The following is a 20101-nucleotide window of genomic DNA, read 5'->3' as shown; positions in this document are numbered from 1 at the left end:
TTTGGTATCCTGGAGGTGCAGATGAAGGTGGAGATCAGGGAACGTCATCTCAGTTCTCCTGACCTTCTCTAGGCCGACCACTGCCCAGTTTTAACTGGTTAAAGATGTTCCAACCAGTCAGATTTTTATTCAGCTTAAAGCAGCTTCCATCAGGATAAGACAGGGTATCAATTTATCTTGTCTTATACTGTAATTATTCAGTTGCTAGACTGTTATTTATGAAACCAAACAAAGAAGAAGTGAAATGGAAAAGTTCAATCCATGATCCATCAGCCTGCTGTGTTTGGTTCTGTTGATGATCCAGTTTGGACTAAACTTAGATGGATTTGACACTAGAATACCTCGGAAAATGAATTATCTTCCCCTCTGCAGAATGATTAGCATTCGATTGTTTGGAGATGACCTTATGACCCTTCAGATATTGATGGGCATCCACCATTGCTTCTCTAACGCTGTTTTTCCTATTGATAGTCCGGTAGACCCGGTTCGATTGGGAACCAGAACTGCAACATTTGTTCCATTTTCTGATGCTGTGGTTCTCTTTCACACTTTAGTGTGTCAAACCAACCAAACCCTTTGAGCAACCTGTTCGATCTGAGACACAAAGGGCACCAATGTCAATTCAGGCAGCTGATAGAAATAGAGACCTGTTGTGGAAAGCTGCTGCCATGGAAACGGATTTAGGCCCAAAATGATTCAGCTCCCATCTGTCATCTGAAGTCTCTCCTCCTGGACCAACAACTTCTTCAGACATGCAGGCTAGCTTAACATAATATGCGTAATGAGCGTTATTCTGAGTTTGCTAGTGCAACTTTTAAAAGTGGAGGTAATTTCAGTATTATCACAGAATTACATTTTATAAGCAATTTTAAAGAAAGGAAAAAATAAGTTCACCGGTCCTGTTCAAGGCAAACAGACTGGAGTTGGATTAAAGCAGGAATGGTGGGACCGATACACCCTAGGCCCATTGATGATGTCTTCGCATCGTGGTGTTGTGTTAACACACCTTTATTCTTCAGGGCAGTAAACAAAGACAACCTTCAGAGTCTACCTTTCTGGAAAGTTTTCTTCCATGACTGCTCATAAATTGAATCCCCCCAGTGGAACTCCCTGTCCAGGCTCTGTCTCGTTCACTCGGAGAAACAGAAACGAGGAGGACATGTCCTGACAGCTACTGTATCCTCGTCTGCTGAAACATTTAACTCTTGTGGAGAACATGTTCTGACCCGATCCTTAAATGTCATTAAAATCTGCAATTCATGAACTCTAAGGAACAACTCCACTCACTCACAGCTTGTTTAAGCTTTTAGAGAATAAAGTGTTGGAAGAAAGAGCTGAGAACATGAAACTGCTGAGGTTGTTAGGAAATAATGTGCTCTGGTACCGCTGCAGGGAAATTCTTTCCATTTCTTTATTAGTAGTTTACAGTCTCCAGGGAAGGAGTTCTTTCCATTTTACATTTTACCAAAGGACACAGATGTGTTTGGTTTCTGAAGCCTGAAAGAGTTCAGTCATCGTCTAACAGCCAAAGGTCGGTCCATGTGACCCAGCAGAACAACTCACCAGACCCAAAACGTCATGCAGGGGCTGAGTTACTCAGAGCTTGTAAAGATGAAGACCTGAGATCAGAAACACTCTTTCCCAGGAGGAAACTCACATCTAATTGTGTTGTTCATGAACATCAGGAGGAGGTTCTGATGGAAAGTTCTCAGGTGTCTTTTAGTGTCTGGTTCTGTGGATCCTCTGTATGGTTTTCTGAGGTTTCAGGACCACACTGGAGGCAGAACGTAAACATGAGAAGGCTGATGGAGACACATCCATGGCATCGATGTAGTTATTTTCCATCCTTAAAGCCACCAGAGTTGTTTCCTCCTGCAGGTCCGGGTCACAGATGCTTTCTTCAGAGATGCTCCTGGAAAGTTAAAAGATCCAGTTAGACTCACTTTATTTTCATCACATTCCCACAACTCAAAGGTTTAAATATCTTTCGTTTTTCTTCATATCCTCCCTGTATGCACCCTTTGCTTGTCAGGGTTATATTTTTAAGATTTCTTAATTTTAAATCTCTTTGGAGAATCAACATCTCTTAAACGTATAGAACTTTATTGATGGGATCATATCCTGACATTTGAAGTATAATTATTAGTTTGATTGAATACATGCAGGTTTTCAATTATTCCATTTTGTTTCAAACTTTTCAGCATTTTCAGCTGCAGTTACTTTTTTCAATGACAATATTTCTTTTCAGTTTCATTTTAAGCTGACATCTAAACAGTCGTTAATTTCAGTAATAAGTGTATAAAATTTCTTGACTTGTGCCCATTTGTGTTTATATTTCATTACAGTGGAAGATCTTTCTTCCTTTTCATGACTCTTTGTGCAAGATTATGTCAGTATCACAATCCACCCAGGATGAAATTGCCTGAATTTTGAAACAGACTCTATGGTCATTCCCTAAAACTCCCAGAACGTTTGGTGCTCTGCCCTGCTTTCTTCTCCATAGTGGAGTGTTGACATTTTTCAGTTTGGCTGCTTTCTGCCACCTGGTTTTAATCTTGTGTGACCTGCCTGGTCCTTCGAGTGTGTGCCCCGAATAAACTGACTGCAGCAGAAAGAGGCATGTTTTGGCCCCAGCTCCATTAAAGCCCCCCTGTGGGAGAAGACTGGAGCTACTGTGGAGGTTGTTGCTGTTGGAGCATGAAGATCTCACTACCGGCATGTGGAAGAGTTTAGTGGAGAGTCCAAACATGATGGCTTAGAGAAGAGTCAGACTCCCTGTAGTGTTTTTCCTCTCTGGATGATGATGTGCGGCTCTCAGGTGGAAACTTGAATCAGCTTATTTTGTTTCTGGTTGTCATGGCAACCGGTGATCCTACAGTTTATTGGTGTCTGGCTGGAAGTGATGAATGACTCAAGCTCTGCTGCGTTTGGGGGGGAAAAAAAATCGCTGCTGGTTTTTACGGGATTATATTGAGAGGACGTTATGTCAGTACGTCTGGAGCTGAAAGATTCTGGTACCTGATCCGGTTGCTGTCCAGTCGGAGGAGGTGTAGGTTGGTCATTTCATTGATTCCGAGCGGCACGTGGATCAGCTGGTTGTGGTCCAGACACAGCTCCATCATGGAGTGATAGGCGCCGAAGAACGACTCTGGTTCTATTCCCTCTCCATCCAGCCTGTTGAAGGACAGGTAGAGGTACTCCAGGCCAGGATCCATGTGGGCAAAGATGTAGCCTGTGGAGGAAGTCTTAGTTAGATCCATGATGAAAGCGTAGATGGCTATCCTGCGGCTCCTCTCTGCTCTCCCATTGATCCTTGATCACCATTTGTCCTCAATACCTCAGGGTTTTTAATATTTGACCCTGCTCTACCTTTCCCACCACTGGACCTCTGGGTTGTAGACTGAGTATTCTTAAGGTTTCCCTTCAACCTACCAGGTATCCTCTCAACATTATTTCCCACAAGCACTAAGTGGACCAAAGACTTGGGCAGGTATGACGGAACCAGGTAAAAGTCGTTATGTGACAAGTCAATGGACTCCAAGTTCCTGCAGAAGTTGAAAGAAGAGAAATTATGTTTGAATGTCCTTATTGAACCAAACTCATGGCTGGTAAAGATGGTTCTGTTCTGGTCTGACCTGTGGTTGAACCAGGCCATGGGAGCAATCTTGGTCTCGTCCAATTTGTTGTGCCTCAGAGAAATCATGTTGAGGTTGGTGGTCTGATTGAAGACCGTCTCTGAGATCTCTTCGATCAGGTTGTTTTCCAGATACAGCTCCTGGAGAAGGAGAAGAAATGTTTGATGTTGTTTAAGCAGAATGTTGTTGTAACATCATCTGTTCAAATACTGAGCTAATTATCAGATGTTACTGTTGGACCTGGTTCTGACTCATGACATGAAGAGTGTGTAATTCTGTATTTGCAGGTGTGTTCAGGATGCAGGAGAACCAGCACCAGTCTGCTGGTTCTCTGCCTTCTCTGCAGTTAACCACAGGCTGTAATTAGATGGTTAGATTGGTTTCCCACAGGTGGGAGGTTAAATATTCAAGGAGAACCTTGTTTGCTTTCAGCGACCATGAAGCAACTTAAGGAGCCTCTCCAACACCTCTGCTGCTGTTCATAAGTAATTTATCTTTTTAGACAACTTCTCTTTGTAAAAGTCAAATCATTTTACCAATGATTTGACTTCATTTGTTTTTACTTCATAATAAATTTGTCAACAAAGAGATCTGAGATTTGTGAACCACAGAAGAAGTTTAGTTTAGTACCAAAGCAGCCGGTTGTGGATGTTGTGGACTATTTCACAAACCCACAAGATTACTGAAACCTGTCTGGTTTTACTTTTGTTTAAATATAACCAACAAAGCTTAGTTAAATGACCAACTTAACTTGGTGAATGTGTCTTCATGAGTCTCCAGCAATGACTAGAAACATATTCTGGAGGTTACTGGAGAGACAAAGCTTTCCTGAAGGATGGATGGAAAGCCCTCTTAAGATGCATTAAATAGACCATAAACTCACATTTACCAAATTAGAAAACATTTAGTCCCACCAGCCACCTAAAGGAGATGGATGTTTTCCTGAGTCCTCTCCCACTAGATGAGACCAGGAGGCTTCCTAATCAGATCCTTAAACGCTATCAACTGATTCCTTTAATTGCGGAGAAGCATCACCTCCTCCTGTTTAATGGAACTGTTTAAGACTCCGCATTTTGTGCAAACCACGCTCTGTCTGCAGACAGTGGAGATTTCATAGTTGAGCCAAACAGATTGCTTACATTTTTCTTGACAGATTCCTTCATTTTACAACATCCAAATGTATACTATCAAGTTGTAAATGGGTGCCATTTCTTCTCCATCATGGCAGCTGTCAGTGGGTGCCATTTCTTCTCCATCATGGCAGCTGTCAGTGCGACACAGAGAATGGCAATAATGCTGCACAGCTTTACAACTGGTTGTGCCAAGTCTCTACCTTATCAGCTCAGTATTGCATACAAAATACTTCGATATAAGCTCTGTTTAACGCCCAGCAGTTTACTGTGGAACCTGTAGTTGCTGCCTTGACGCAGCGAGTCCAGCATATGTTCGCATGGAGTCTTTCTCAAGTTCTGAGCATCTGATTAGGATGCCTCCTGGCCTCATCTAAGTGTGAGAAGCTCCTCCACCGCTGAGGGTGTGGGAGTCTTGAGGCAGATGCTGGTGAGCTCTTGATCAGTCTTTCTATGTCCTGTTTCATGACGCTATTACAGAGATATTTGAACTCCTTCAAACTGATCACAGACCCAGAGACTCTACCCACAACGTCTAGAAATAAACTAGACCTCCTGCAGCCCGAATCGATGAAGATTTTTAATCAAGTCTGACTTATTGCACTGTCTATATCACCGATAAAATTAAGATAGATCAAACATGTACTGATCTCAGGTCATAGCTGAATCCAGTCAAGACTGGATTTCAGCTCACCCCACAGAGTGTCAGGTTCTAGTCATGATGGAAAGGATTTTATCCTTTATACCAGCAGTGACTTGGGAAGACCCTGGGGAACCGTCCGGAAATGGTTTCTTCCCAGTCTTAGGTAGGAGAGCTGGATCAGAGGTGCAAACGCCCTCGGGTCGACGTTCCCTTCACTCAGAAGATTCCCCTCCAGCTCCAGGATCACCAGGCTGCTCAGATCTGAAACATGATACAATAGTGTTTCAGACTAATTAGGTTCAACACACCAAAATATTTGTGAGGTTGGAGGTTTTAAAAATGGTGCCTTTGATTCTTGTAACAGAAGTTCTCATCACTCAACCAGTAGTTTTCCCTGTCTAACCCAGAGCTAAGTTGAGTTGAGTGACCAACAACTCAACTTATCTCTCTTAGAACCCCGACCAGGTAGGTAGTATAAAAGAGTACCATTATCGAGTACCATTGTCTAGAAATCACATTAAATGGGACTGATTAAGTACGAGTGGATAATGTCCTCACTTGGCAAATGGCACTGAGGACTTACTGTTCATAGAACCTTCACTCTGTTAGAGTGTGACCAATGCCAATGAGATTACTTGGTTTTGACTTCTTGTAATAGAACCAGGTGGCTTCTTTAGGCCGTATTTTACTGACCTGGTTCCTGTTACTTGTCAACACTGATGGTTTCTTATAGAGTGAACCAGACAATTGAAAAGGGGAAGCCCTGTATTTAAGTGAGTGAATCAAACCCTGGCCAGTCCAACTGCTTACAGTATGTCATTTTCAGACTGGTTGCAGGATGGTATCTCCGTACCTTGGAAGCTGTTTTCATCTATTCCTCTCAGTTTGTTCTCATTGATCTTCAGTTCCTGCAGTGTGGACGGGAGGTCAGATGGCACTACGTCAAGAAGATTCTCGTCCAAGTAAAGACGCCTCAACATCTTCAGGCCCTGAAACAAAAATAATCTGTTGTCATTGAGATATTTTGTTATTGCGAAACCCAAAGAATATGTAGTTATTACTGGAGTTACAGAGTCAGTCGTCATGGAGATATTTAGTCATTACTTCCTGATCATAGAGGAAGAACTGCAGACTGCTGGGGATCTGCAGTGGTCTGGAGTGGTCTAGGTTTGTGCAGTGGTCTGGGGGTCTCCAGTGGTCTGGGGGTCTGCAGTGGTCTTTAGGTCTGCAGTCTGCTGGGGATCTGCAGACTGCTTCACCAAGTGGATGGTGTATTTTTATTATTTTTTTATAGTTTTGTATAAAAAACTATAAACTAGGTTTGTGCATCTCTGGACCAACATGTCTTACCATGAAGGCTTTGGGATCAATCCCAGCAGACGTCAGCTTGTTCTTCTTCAGGTTTATCCATTCCAGGTTGGGAATGCCGTTGAAGGCTCCTGCTGGGATGCTGCTGATGTTGTTCCCTGCAGGTTAGAACAATTTCAGTCCAACGAATACCATGAAGGTGTTTATGGTCTGGTTCTTCTGAGTGTAATGCGTTTGGTAGCTTAATTATGATATTTCCTGCTTCCATAAACTATTTTGCCCTGACCATCAGATGCCAGGCAGATCTTCCCTGGTTGCCCCACCTCCCACACCAGCCACCCCTGGCTGTCCCTCTGTCCCCCTGGCTGACCCCTTGTCCCTCCCCTGGTTGATCCACCCCATTGGTCCCACCTGGTTGTCCCTCTAGCTGCCCCCTCTTTGTCCCCCTGAACTCACCCTCCAGGCTCAGAGACTTGAGCTCCGGGATGTTCAGTGGAGGGAAGTGGATCAGCTTTACATTCGCGCAGGTCATGGAGACATCAGAGATGTCGCAGCCGGCAGGGAGGACTACTGGTGTCTCCTCCTCTTCCTCTTCCTCTTCCTCTTCCTCCGCTTCCTCGCCTGGTCCAACCTCCTTCAGCTCATCTGTCTCAGTGGGCTGCGTTGGGACTGGAGGTGGGAGGAGTTCTTCTTCTTTTGATGGCATCTGGAAGACATCTCCTCTCAGCCACACCTCCACCTCCTCCTTCACCTCCTTCTGTTGCTCCACTTCCTCCTTCCTTCTTCTTTCCTCCTTCATCCTGCTCTCTTCCTCCTGCCGCCTCCTCTCCTCTGCCTCCTCTGTCTTCGTCCTCCACTCCTCTTCCTCCTTCTCCAGCTGCAGCCTCAGCGCCTCCTCTTCCTCCCTCCTTTTCTCCTCAACCATCTTCCTCTGCCTCTCCTCCCGCTCCTTCCTCTCCCTCCTCCTCTTCTTTCTCGCCTCGTCCTTCCTCCTCAGACGTTCCTCCTCCTCATGATGCTCCTCTTCCTCCCGCCACACGATTCTCTGGATGTCCTCCTGGGTCAGAGGGACGATGTGGTCCTTGGGGTGGCTGGGAACTGGAGAGTCACCAGAAAGTTCTGGGCTGAGCCCGGGGTCTGGGGGGGAGGCAGGCGCCGCGGGGCAGCCAATCAGGGAGCGGGAAAGGAAAGTGAAAGAAATGGAAAGGAAGAAGAGAGAAGAGGAGGGATGTAAAGGAAACTACAGGAGATGGTAGAGGACAGACAGACGGGGGACGGTTGGACACAGACGGATTGTGTTAGTGCTGCAGGCAGATCCCAGACCAGCTGCTGAAGCTACAGAGCAAAGAGCTGCTGTAGACCGGTCCGACCCAAACCCACCACCAACGGGTCTGTCCCTGAGGCTGGACGTCCCTGAGGCTGGACGTTCATATCTGTCCCTGAGGCTGGATGTCAGAGAGGCTGAATGTCCAAGAGACTGGACGCCGAGGTCTGTCCCTAAGGCTGGACATTCGGGTGTGTCCCTCACGCTGGACGTCCCATGCTGGGCATCCATGTGTTTCCCTGAGGCTGGACATCAGTGTCTTTTCACAGGGAAAAAATTCATGGAAAAACAATAAAATCTCTGGAATTTTTGGGGGCATTTTCCAGGTTGGAAAATGAAAAGATTTGATTCCATCATTTCATTATTTCATTTTTCTTCTTTCTAAGGGAAAACAATTTAACAACACTTGATGAATACAGTTTTAGTCTAATTTTTTTTGACAACTTCAACATTGTTTTTTAATCATTTTTTATCTGTTTTTGTACCTAAAGTTTTGTCATCGGTCTGTTTCTCTGTGCAGCTTCTGGGCTGAATGTCTTTTATTCATGAAGCTAGTTCAGTCACGAAAACGCTGAACTTGCACTTCCTGTTTGGAGCAGCTGGTCTGGAAGCAACAACTGCCACACAAACAGTGGCCACCTTCACCAAAGATATTACTTTACCATCACCAGATCCAGATCTGGCTTCATTCCTGTTGTTGATATTTTAGTTCAGAAGAAGAAGAAGTTGTCTTTGCTCCCGCTGGCAGTTTGTCTAATCGTAAAGTTTTCCATCACCAAAACCCAAACTGTACCCTTAAGAACACAACGTTCAGGTTCTCATTGTTTTTAAGGCGTAATTCTTATTTTGGCTTGAATTTGTTTGTTTTTCTGCCTTTTTAAGGAGAAACCAGGCAGATAAAAGTAATTTTTCACTCATTGAAAGATAAACGATCTAAAAGCCCAAGAAAAACTAATAAAACCTTTGGAAAGCCTGAAGGACTCTTGATCTGAACCTTTCTACAGATTTTACAGCAAAGTCATGCAGCTTGGAAGGAAAACATGGATGAAACCCAGGATCCAGTGATGGATCGTTTTGCCAGACTTCTTAAAGAAACTTAAACATTTACGCCCACTCACAAAGGGAATAAAGCTGTAATCTTTAGTGTCCAGCCTCTCTGACACTAAAAGCACCAACATGTACGTATGCTAAAACAGTTCACAACATGTGTGCTAGGGGGTCCAAAATGTGTTGCGCACATTTTTCAACCATGATGGAAACAGGAAGCAGCATGCCGAGGCCTCAGAGATGAAGACTGGAGATTTAATAACTTCGTGGAGTCATCTCTGCGTCTCCGGATGCTGCGCATGGAGTCTCACATGTCGTGTTTCTACCTGGCTCCATGCAGACGGGGCAGCAGCGGCCCGCGGGCGTGGCGGGGGACGGGCAGTGCATTGTGGGACAGGTCATCTCATCACACACCACCCGCCCTTCGCTGCACAGACACATCACACAGGGCGACGGATACCAGACGGCCAGGTCCAACATGGTCAGCCCGCGGTACACACACTGGGTCTGCTTACCTGCAGCAACACACAGACACACACACATACCAGAGTCAGTTCAACATCTGGCCGCCCTGCAGAGCCACCAATAATCACTGCTTAATGTTTAGAGGTGCAGCGATTTATCAGCACCAATTTCCTTAATATTCTGAGAGTCAGAACTCTGTCAGCAGTTTTAAAGTTGGACATTTGGTTAAATTCCCAGAAGTCCTCCAAGATGGAGGAGTTCAATCTCCCGGGTTCAGACGCAGCTTCTTCCTCACCATTTCAGTTCTGGATCCCATTTGAAGCGTTCATGGTGAGTCTGGACCCTGGAAATGTTGGAAAATATCCAAAATATCCACATCTGTCTTAGATGACCTCTGGCTTTTTGTCAGATTTTTACATCAGATCATTTCTGAGTTTCTGTCATGCAAGTTTCTGATTTTGTCATAGAATAAATTAGTCTTAATATCATAAGTTTAACCATGGGAATTATGGCCTTATTTATTCTTTTTTTTTTCCAAATGTACAACTTTTTCTGCATCAGAGGATATCCGGGCAGTTAGATTTACAAGTTTTTTTCTTGTACATATGTGAAATTAATCTAGAAATCTAACTTCTGCAAGGGAGAAAATTGACCAAAAGACTTTATTTTTAAACACTAATATTTTCACACTAACAGACTGGGTTGGGATAATTTCCATAAATAATTAGATGAAATCTGATTTTCATCCAAACACATGCAGAACGCATCATTTTAATGCTTCAGGCTGCATCAGACGCAGTTCCCAGTCTCATTTGAGTTGCAGATTTTTCTTTTGCTCTGGTTTTGTGAATTAGTACGATGCTCCAACTCTGGTTTGCATGATTTTTAAAAATGTTTTCTTGCATATTTGACGCAGTCGTGGCCTTTATTCATGAGCAGCTGCACAGGAAGATGGCCAGTAAAAAGCCCCGGTTCGGGATCTGAACCTAGCAGGTTGTTGTCCTGCTCCAATAATTGTGCGTCTGGTTGGTCGTCTGGCCTGTACTTGTGCAGAAGCAGCAGACAAAGCAGTGATTTGTTCTGTTTGCCACCCCCCCCCCCTCACTGAGGTAACCCAAGTCGTAGCGCTCCAGGCCAGCGACATGACGAGGCTGCAACGGGCCGTGAGTCAGAGGGAAAGACTTTAAAACACCGTGATCCAGCAGGAAGGGCTCTCTGGCTCTGTTTGGACTGCTTCCCGTCTGTCATCTGTCCTTCCTAATGGCATGCTCTCTGTTGGGTCTGCAGGAGCACAGGTAGTTAGAGGCTCAGCTAGTTTCTCTATTGTCTCGGGCGACTGTCCCCCTGTCATCTCTGCTGAAGCACTCATACTTTAGAGCTTTTCTTTTCTCTCTGAAATATCATTTCTCCGTCTCTCAGACTCTTTTCTGCTACCTTAATGGCAGGGATGTATAGCAAGGCAATCCTCTGCTTCTCAGCATAATGCCTCTGTTCAGAGGGAAACTCAAATTATACTCTCTGGCTTTTCCATCAGTTAAAGTCTGGCAGAGTTTAAATCTGTCACTGTGTTGAATCCTTACTGTCCCAAACTCTCTGCCTTATTTATGTATTTCAACCCAGAAAAGGTTGAGCTCAATGGTGCTGAGGGTTAAACGGGGATTCTTTAGAGTACAATTCCTGCTGAAATGAAAAGGCTCAAGGACTGAACCCTGCAGAACTCCGTTTAGACTCTGAATAGCCTTTAACACTTTATAAAGTAGCTAAAAGTCTTGATTATCCTCATAGAATCAACTAAAACCAGCTTGTTGTTTGTTTGATTCTAATATTTATTTATTGGCTTTGGAAGAGTTGCACTCTGCTGGGTCTGCAGGAGCACAGGTAGTTTCTTTATTGCCTCGGCCAACTGTCCCCCTGTCATCGCCACTGCAGCTTCATTCTGTAGAGCTTTTCTCTCCTGATTAAAGGAAAGAGCCTGACAGCCTCCATCTTTCAGGCTCCTTTCTGCTGCCTTAGTGGCAGAGATGTACAACGAGACAAACCTCTGCTGCTCACTGCAATGTTTTGAAAGTTTTTTATGTTTTGGTCTGCTTTGTCTGTGTCGACTCCTTACTGTCCAAAAACTCGCTGCCTTGTTAGAAAAGGTTGAGCTTAGTGGTTCTGGGGGTTAAAACGTGACTCTTTGCTGCTTTAATGAAGAGACTCCAGGATTGTGGACTCCATTTAGCATCTGAATACCCTTTAACCTTTTTTAAATTCAGGAAAACTCTGAATTATCCTCCTAGAATCAACTAAAAACTGATTTCAGTTTTGTTTTATGCAATATCATGTTTTTGGTTTTGGAAGAGTTGATTGTTTAAAGTCCACTGCACCATGCAGAAATCTTTTTAAAGCAATGCTTTCTTAATTTTGATAAACTGAAGTATTAAACTTTTGATTTACTCCAGAACAAATCAGAAGTTTCTTCTGTTTTAGTCTAGTTTCTCTCTGGGTTTATGAGAAAACCTCCTCCACTTTTTAAGGGTTTTTTTTAAAACCCAGTTTAATTCATGAGGGCCTAATAAAGCTCCAGTTTCCCCTCTTTTGCTCTTTTAAAGCATCAACCATCGACCACAGAAAGAAATGAGCTTAACTCCTCGCTAAGATATCTGCCGCCGTCCCTCTTAACTGCTGCTGATCTGCAGGATTCCCATCCTCTCTGTTTTCCCTCCTCCAGTCATGTTTGGATGTGATGATTCGTCATTACATGAGTGAACGTGAATAAGAGGAAGCTTTTCCTCTGAGCCCCGCTGTTTCTCTCCGATTCCTTCAAGTCAGCTTAACAGCCGGAAAAAAGCTCTGACTGTAAAATTTACACACCCTTTCCTGGTGGTTTCATAGTAATCCAACTGTCCTGTTAAATGTATTTTGTGGGAAAAGGCAACATTAATTTGTAGCTTAATTTAAATGGAAGAAGCAGGAAACACGCCAGAGTTATAGTCATCTAAAACTAACAAAAACTGAAATTGAGAAAACATTTTCGTCAACTGAAATAAATGAAATCAGTAATTAATGGGGGAAAACGAACTAACTGGAACTACATTGTGCCAGTTAGCATAAAACTCACTGAAACATATTGAAATTACATGTTTTTGTGGTTATGAATCTATTTTTCAGACTTTCAAACTAAAGAGACTTCATAACTCATTGTATTTGTTGTTTCTGTTGTTTTGTTTACTTATTTTGGATATTTAAAATATCTTCAGATTTCAGCTGTTTTTAACCAGATTTGGACCGAACCATATCAAACCTTCCTGGTTCGATCCAGTCAGCTGGCTGCTGTTCTCTTACCGACCTGGGATGACGCTGTAGCTGGACTGCAGCTCCGGGATGTTCCTGTAGAACGTCAGGGTTCCTGCTGGTGTGTGTGGGCCGTTCGGGCCTGGGACCAGCCGGATCTTCAGAGGTTTAGAGCGCCCCTCACTGGTCCAGATGAAACCTGCACACCAGAGCGCAGATAGCCTCAGCTTGCATTAGCTCAGAGAAACACCAAAACCTGTGGAAGGGTTGCCAACCGTCCCACAAATTAAGGCAAACCGAAGTTTCACAGCAGCCTGCAATTTGTATTTATAAACACTAGATGGCACTCCTCTCCTCACTGAACTTAACCTAGATTTTAAAAAAATTGTCAATGTAGAAAGCGCAGCAAAATCTGCATATCTGACTCATTTGCACAAGCGATGAAGAAATTAAAATACAACTTGTTATAAGATTACATATGTTCCTAAACAATGTTATAATTCCCCTTGTGAATAATTGCCATAATTTAGTTAAAGGATTTTAATCAGAAAGTTGTGTATTGAACTCACCGTACTGTTAGCTAGGAGCTACTGTCAGTGTTTTTAAATAATACGCTTAAACTGTTTTTATCTTTATTTCTTGCCGTTCACTTTAAATCACATATTATTTTTACAATTACAAATGAAAAAAAGGAACAAAAATACCCTCCCTGTAAGGATTTCTAGCACATGTACCAATTAGCTGATGGTACGGATTGTGACAGGGCTTTGTCTGCAGGTCACTGAATTCGAAAATAATATTTTATAGACTTTTATGGAGAAATCTACAAATCGAAGGAAACACTTCAACTGTGTAAATAAATAGAAACAAAATAATCCGTGTCAGTGATGAAAGCTTTTTGCAGTCTATGCCATCAGGAGTTTCCAATTGGACATGGAGGCGAGGATGATTTATCTAGAGCTTAATGAAAAATATGCAACATGCTTTTGAGTGAAAACTGTAAACTGGTTGGCATTGTATCTGTTTTTAATTCTACTGAAGTTGCAGTCTTGCTTTAAAAACATCATTCTGTTTCATCACCTGAAAACATGTGAGGGAAAAAAATAAAACTTTGTGCCAATTAAATCCCTATTTTTAACAGAAACAAGATTAAACATTGTTGGATAAATAAGGAACATTGTTTGATAATGTCATAATTCCCATATTATGTCATTAACCGGGTGGAGCTGTCCCATACTATGGAGGTTCTGGTCCCCTGCAGAGAAACATTAGTGACATGTCTCACCCTGTCCGTCCCTCCATCGCTTCCCTCGTCGTCTCACCCCATCCTGGTTCTGATGTCTCGACTCGGCCCGGGCGTCAGGCAGGATCAGAACCACCAGCAGCCACAGAGCGGCCCACACCAACCACCGCCTCATCCCTGCAAAGCGCCACAGATCAGTGGGGTCAGACGAACCGGAGCGTTGACCTGCAGCAGCGTGTCAGATGCAGCTGCGCGGAGCCGCCGCCGCTGCTCCTCATATAGCCGCCCTGTGCTGCCTAATGGCCGGGTCCGGCTCCCCAAGGCTCTAATGACGGGTCTGAGGCTGCAGTCTGTCATTATTAGAGCAGGCAGATCTGCTCAGGTGCTAGTTGGTCTGGTTGCTTTAGGAGGAAGCAGCTCTTTGTGTCTGAATCATCTGGGCTTTTGGTTTGAGTCCAGATGTTCTGAGAAGCTGCAGCGTTCCACCTTCTGATGGAAAACAGCGAACGCTTTCTCTTCTCACTTGTCATCCACATTCAGAATGCCAAGCAGTCAGCAGTTTGACACTGCTACCACCAGAGGTCAGTACATCCCACATCCTGCACCTTTAAAGTGGCAGTATTATGTGTTTTCCAGGCACACAGTGCCATTTCATAGCGTAATCAAGTAATTATGTTGCCTGCTGTTGTTATAAAAATGCTACATATATCAAATATGACTTAAAAGAAAATTAGCTTCTTGAATTTGGGTCTCTGTCTCTTTAAAAACTTCTCTTCCTGAAACTCCGCCTTCAGGAAGTCATCACAACATGGCTTCTCTGTTAACCCTTTAACAATGTTTTAACCTGCGCTGAACTGAGAAGTAGCTCATATGAAAAGCTCTGCTCCACCAGGTATCCGCTAATTACTACTGGCTAGTCTGAAGGAGCTGCGTGGGAGGAATAACATTATAACATGATGTAAAGCTCAAAGTCTGTTTTATACAATACTGCCCCTTTAAAATGAGGTCACACATCACTGACATCACAGCAGGATTCTTCTTCTGTGATATTTACACTATGTTATGACCATGTTATGTTATAATGTGTTACTGAATTGAAAAGGATCTGTGGTAACACTCCTTTGTGCAGCTGTCTGTCACTGAAGGAGCTTCAGCTTCATGCCTGGAGGGCGGGACTTAAATGCTCTGCTGTGATTGGTTAATGCACTCTTCTGGGTTTTTGGCAGGAATCTAACCCTATAGCCCAGGGGTATCAAACTATAGTCCTCAAGGGCCGCTGTCCTCCAGTTTTTAGATGTGCCACAGCTACAAAACACTGGAATCAAATGGCTTCATTACCTCCTCCTTGTGTAGATCAGTTCTCCAGAGCCTTGCTAACGACTAATTATTCTATTCAGGTGTGGTGCAGAGCAGCACATCTAAACGTTGCAGGACTCCGGTCCGCTATAGTCGTCCTGTAACAGAACCATTTAAAGGTCACATTTTTGAAGTTCTGGATGAGGTCCAGTCGCTATCACGTTACTTAGCAACAACACCAAACCAGGGAGGCAGACCTGTCTCTACTGGAAACTGTCCACCATGTTCAGCTGAGTCTAATAGCTGCTGTTTGAAAACGTAGCATAAAGCAGATGGATTAATGGAACCGGTGCTTTGTGATTATCGCTCATCTGCAGGGTGTAATTACCAATGAGGCACAGCAGCTGATTATCTCCATGCAGTCTGGTGCTGTTTACAGGACCAGTGTTATTATGTAAACTTGTTTTAGCTTTACATCATGCTATAATGTTTTTCTCTCATCAAAAACATTGATTCTTTCGTGCATGTTTGAAAAATCCTTTAATCTTTGTGGCAACCATTCAGCTGTGCCAAATATCTTGGGTGGAACTAGTTCCACCTTCCAGAGAAAGCTCCTTCAGACTAGCCAACAGCAATTAGCAAACACCTCATTATGAGCTCCTGCTTAATGCAATGCTGGTAAAAATGTTGTTAAAGGGTTAAAAGTGGAGCCGTGTTCTGATGACTTCCTGAAGGTTGAGTTTCAGAAAGAGCAGGAGTGTTTAAAGAGACAGAGATCAAATTTCAAGGCATTAAATCAAGAAGTAAATTTTCTTTTAAGTCATATGTAATACATTCAGCATTTTTACAACACTTGACTGTGCTGTAAAATGAAACTATGTGCCTGTAAAACATATAATACTGCCCATTTAATGTTATGTGTAAATGGCCCTACAGATATTATTCTGCTCCTTTATGTGGGTCAGTGCGATTAATAAGTTGATTAATAAGCAGAAATCAACTTTACAAACTTCCAAGGTAATTTAAAGTAGTGGATTGTTGTATTTTTCCCATAGTGACCAGAAACTTCAACAGCAGATCTGGATATCTTTAAAGTTAGATCAAATGGTCTCCGTGGTTACAGTCAGCCGTGTCTCTGGCTGCTTACTCCTTATTGCTTCATGCAGGTATTCTGCAGCTTGCATGAAGCTTCCTTGAAGTTTTGCTGTGGACCCCGACCCGCCCCCTGCAGCAGCTTGAACACAGACCGCCTCCTCCCTCTGCCCTGACCAATAGGAATCCAGGAATAAATGGGAGACAAAGAGAGAAAATCAGTGCAACACGGGGGAGAAAACAGGAGGGGATGGAAAATATTCAGCAGCTCTCTTCCTGGATGAACAGGCTCAGATGGAGAAACTGCTCCAGTTTGGTTCTCCCAGAGTTTCTGCTCAGATGGACCCAGAAGAACTTCAGCATCTGTTCACGTGCAGTCCAACAGAAAAACACTTCCTGATTACCACGACCTTTATTTCACCAGGAAACGTCTCTGTGAGAGGCGAAATATTTCAAGGTGTTCTGGTCAAAACAGAACAGCATTAAGGCAGAACCAAGCAGAACTGTGGACAACAAATTGGTAAATCAGAGTTACAGGCAGAAGAATCAGCTGGGTGGAAATGAAACAGAAATTAAATTTGTCTAATAGAACCAGAGTAGGTTGTTGAAGCAGCACATTTTATTAATTACTCTAAATATTTTTGGATCAGTTATCAACTTAATCTGGGGATTTTAAGGGTTCTGGTTCTGATCTGAGTCCACATTTAGCCACAGTAACTGAAACAGACCTTTTAGGCCCAGTTCTGGTTCAGCGGTCCATCAGAGCCGCAGGATTCCAGCAGCTAAAGATAAACATCTCACGATGCGAACTGAGAGTCTTTTTCCAGCAGGATTTCATTTGGACCAGTGGACATTTAATCTGCTTCAGCTGATTCTTAATGAGTTCATGTGACGACATTTTGGTTTCTGGTAGAAAAACTAAACCAGAGGAAAAATAAGATGACAAGATTCTGGAGGAATAAGTAGAATCTATCCAGATCCAAAACTGTGCTTCCCATAAATTCTTCAAATCACAATTTAGGAGTAAAAAAGCACTAAATAGTGGAGGTGTAACTTATTCGCATCAAAAATATCTGGGTCAGTCCTGGATCAAACGCCGCCCTGTTTTCAGAATTTGACAGATTTTAGGGTCCATTCACTCCAGCCCTGTTTAGTCCGCTTTAATTGAACTCTGGTTCATTTGGGAAGGTGAGAATTTGTAATCGAACTCAGAAAAAACAAACTCTGGTTTGCCTAAAAACCTCAGGCTCATTTTGATTGACACCACTCCAAAAGCAGAAAGTGGACTACGGTGCAGGGCATTGTGGGTAAATAGAACCAAAACAAATGCGACTTTAGCGTTAGTGAGAGAAACGTCTCGTGGTTTTTTACCAAAGACAAAAGAGAAATCCTGTAACCGCTAATATCTGATGCCGACATTTTGTGGAAAAGGAAGTTGCGCTGGTCTTCTTCTGAGGTTTTTGTGTCGTTTTCTTCAGTGATTCTTGGTGCAGTGCCCCCACAGGCGAGGAGGGGAACAGATTTTTCAATTAGTTTGGATTGTGTAGCAGTTCAGTGTGAAAGTGAACCTCAGCAGCTGACATTGTAGCAAATGTTTCAACTTTACTCCCAGATCAGAACCGGGTCTCCCGGACGATCAGTGCTGTTTGAGAACATGAAGGTTCCTAATGCAGCTGCGGAGGAGAGAGGAAGGTGGGCCGAACCAGAACTTTGTGTCAGCATCTTTCAACAGCTGCTTTGAGCTGAACCGCTGACCTGAAACTCATCAATCCGGACGTAAACATCTCTGGTTCTGGAGGAAAATCAGCTGAAGTCCAAATCCAGCTACCTGGAGCGGTAAACTGATCCCAAACGCCCCACAGCACATGAATCTCACTGAACTTCTACTTTAGATTCAAGTACATCTGTATTATCTCAATACTCCAAGAGGATTAAAACCTTTTTATTCTCAAACGTATGAGAAAATCTATAAAAAAATTCCTGACCAGTCATATTGACTGATTTCAAGTGGTTTCATTTTTTTATCATCCATCCATCAGCTATAACTGATTATCCTTTATTAACGATAAAAACAAATAATCCAGATCTCCAGTCAGTTCTACACCCATTTTTAATTTGTTTCTGCTGATTGAACCAAACCACAGCATTTCTGCACGATTCCTCCTCTATAAACCACCATAAACAGGATTAATAGGGTTTATAACGGGGTGTCCAAAGTGCGACCCACGGGCTATTTGTGGCCCTTGGTATTGATTTTGTCCAACTGCAATTAAAAATAATGCAAATTTCTTGGTTGATGCAGATTGAAACTTTTTATTTGTAATCATGCTAAAACTAATACAGGAATGATTTTTAAAACAAAAGGCAGAATCAAGTTTATCCAAATCAGCTTTTCTTCTTTATTAAACTTGGCTAAACAGAGCAAGCGTTTTGAAAGAAATAAACAAAAAACATAAATTCATTATTGTTTCAACATTTTTTCCCCCCATAACAAAAAGTCTCTAATCTCTCAGCTGGAAGCAGCAGCTCTGCTCACGTTTTGCTCATGATTTTGTGTTGTTTTGGTCTGAAACGAGGTTTCAGACCAAAACATGTAGTTAATACATCCTGAACTAATTACAGTCAGTATTGCTCTCATAGTCCCGCCCTCACCTCTTCCTGCTGTAAACAACAGTCCATCCTCTCTGGTCTGGCTAAGAGGTCTTGACCCAACAGTCCTCCAGACTTTCTGAAGGTTTTCCTGTGAACATTTGCTGCTTTTTCATTCACTTTCAGTCCAGAAGTCAGATTAGTTTCACAGGAAATATAAAGTTTCGACATAAAAACCTCCTAAGCTTGAATGGATGGGAGCAGATTCCTGCCTCACATTTGTTTTAAATCAGAGTGTTTTGTTTCTGGTCCCAGCTCAGTTTGTTTTCTCAGATCCGTGAAGATATTAAAGCGTTTTAATTTGAGGCTCCTGTGGAGCTTTGGTGTCATGCTGCTGGAATGTAAACAAATGCAGTAAAAGCTGCTAATTACAAGCTGTTAACAACCGAAAATAAATCTCCTGTAACTCCCAAACATGTCAGGATGCTCTGCCGTGACTCAGACGGCAGAGAGACAGACGACGGGGACGGAGGGACAGGGGGAGGAGCCAAGGACAGACAGACATGAAGTCAACATTACCGTCAGGTTGAAGCCGAACTTCTGTCCTCCTCCGGTCGTCCTCGGCGCTCTGAGAGGTGTGTGTCGCCGTGCGATGACACCCTGAGAGTGTGTGTCTGTTTCAAACACGAGACGTTGAGCGGAGCTGTGAGGAAGAGGAGGCAGAGGAGGAGGGAGAAAGAGGGTCCAACATGTGTCTTCCTGCCTCGGAGAGGACGCTGCCAACCTGCTGCAGCAATCTGAGCAGGGCAGGCGGTGAACAGACAGCAGGAGAGGTCATGTTGGGGTCAGAGTCCTGCAGATCCGGGAAACTGACTAAATTCAGCAGAGAAAACATCTGCAAAGGCGACGGAAGGAATTATTTTAATTGAACTCACCTTCTTGTGTTTGGACTCACGTCTGGGTGTCCATGGAGACGTTATTAAATAACGTTCAGGTTTGAAGAATCCCAGAAATCCTCCAGAATGAAATGACCAGAATCAGATGATAACGAGA

General features: G+C 43.3%; 2 protein-coding genes across 7 annotated transcripts in view; one reads left to right on the top strand and one right to left on the bottom strand.

The window, feature by feature from the left end:
• cenpp (centromere protein P) overlaps positions 1-20101 on the top strand; it is an 85824-nt gene that overhangs the window by 63438 nt on the left and 2285 nt on the right. The window lies entirely within an intron of this gene.
• ecm2 (extracellular matrix protein 2, female organ and adipocyte specific) lies at positions 1394-19834 on the bottom strand. 5 transcript variants are annotated; one of them, XM_081606831.1, is made up of 12 exons: positions 19628-19832; positions 14114-14248; positions 12884-13027; positions 9414-9602; positions 7173-7814; positions 6759-6874; positions 6262-6397; positions 5512-5669; positions 3636-3775; positions 3433-3545; positions 3019-3232; positions 1394-1912 (listed from the first exon to the last, which is right to left on the bottom strand). In XM_081606831.1, the coding sequence occupies exons 2-12, from the start codon at positions 14244-14246 to the stop codon at positions 1720-1722; spliced, it is 2178 nt and encodes a 725-aa protein (XP_081462957.1). In that variant the 5' UTR covers positions 14247-14248; positions 19628-19832; the 3' UTR covers positions 1394-1719. The 5 variants fall into 5 exon arrangements, with proteins under 5 accessions (XP_081462957.1, XP_008407103.1, XP_081462959.1 ...); XM_008408881.3 differs by having other exon boundaries at positions 7173-7853; positions 19628-19831; XM_081606832.1 differs by lacking the exon at positions 1394-1912 and adding an exon at positions 1941-2921 and having other exon boundaries at positions 7173-7853; positions 19628-19834.

Source organism: Poecilia reticulata, chromosome 5 (genome assembly GCF_904066995.2).
Source record: "Poecilia reticulata chromosome 5, P_reticulata-male-v2, whole genome shotgun sequence".
Lineage (NCBI taxonomy): Eukaryota > Metazoa > Chordata > Actinopteri > Cyprinodontiformes > Poeciliidae > Poecilia > Poecilia reticulata.
This window is presented reverse-complemented; position numbering and strand designations above follow the sequence as displayed.

Coding starts and splice junctions, on each gene's coding strand:
- ecm2 (XM_008408881.3), bottom strand. CDS start 14,246: ATGAGGCGGTGGTTGGTGTGGGCCGCTCTGTGGCTGCTGGTGGTTCTG. Junction 13,028..14,113: donor GCGATGGAGGGACGGACAGG/GTGAGACATGTC, acceptor TCTGGTGTGCAG/GTTTCATCTGGACCAGTGAG. Junction 7,854..9,413: donor CCCCGTCTGCATGGAGCCAG/GTAGAAACACGA, acceptor CCTCCCCCCCAG/ACCCCGGGCTCAGCCCAGAA.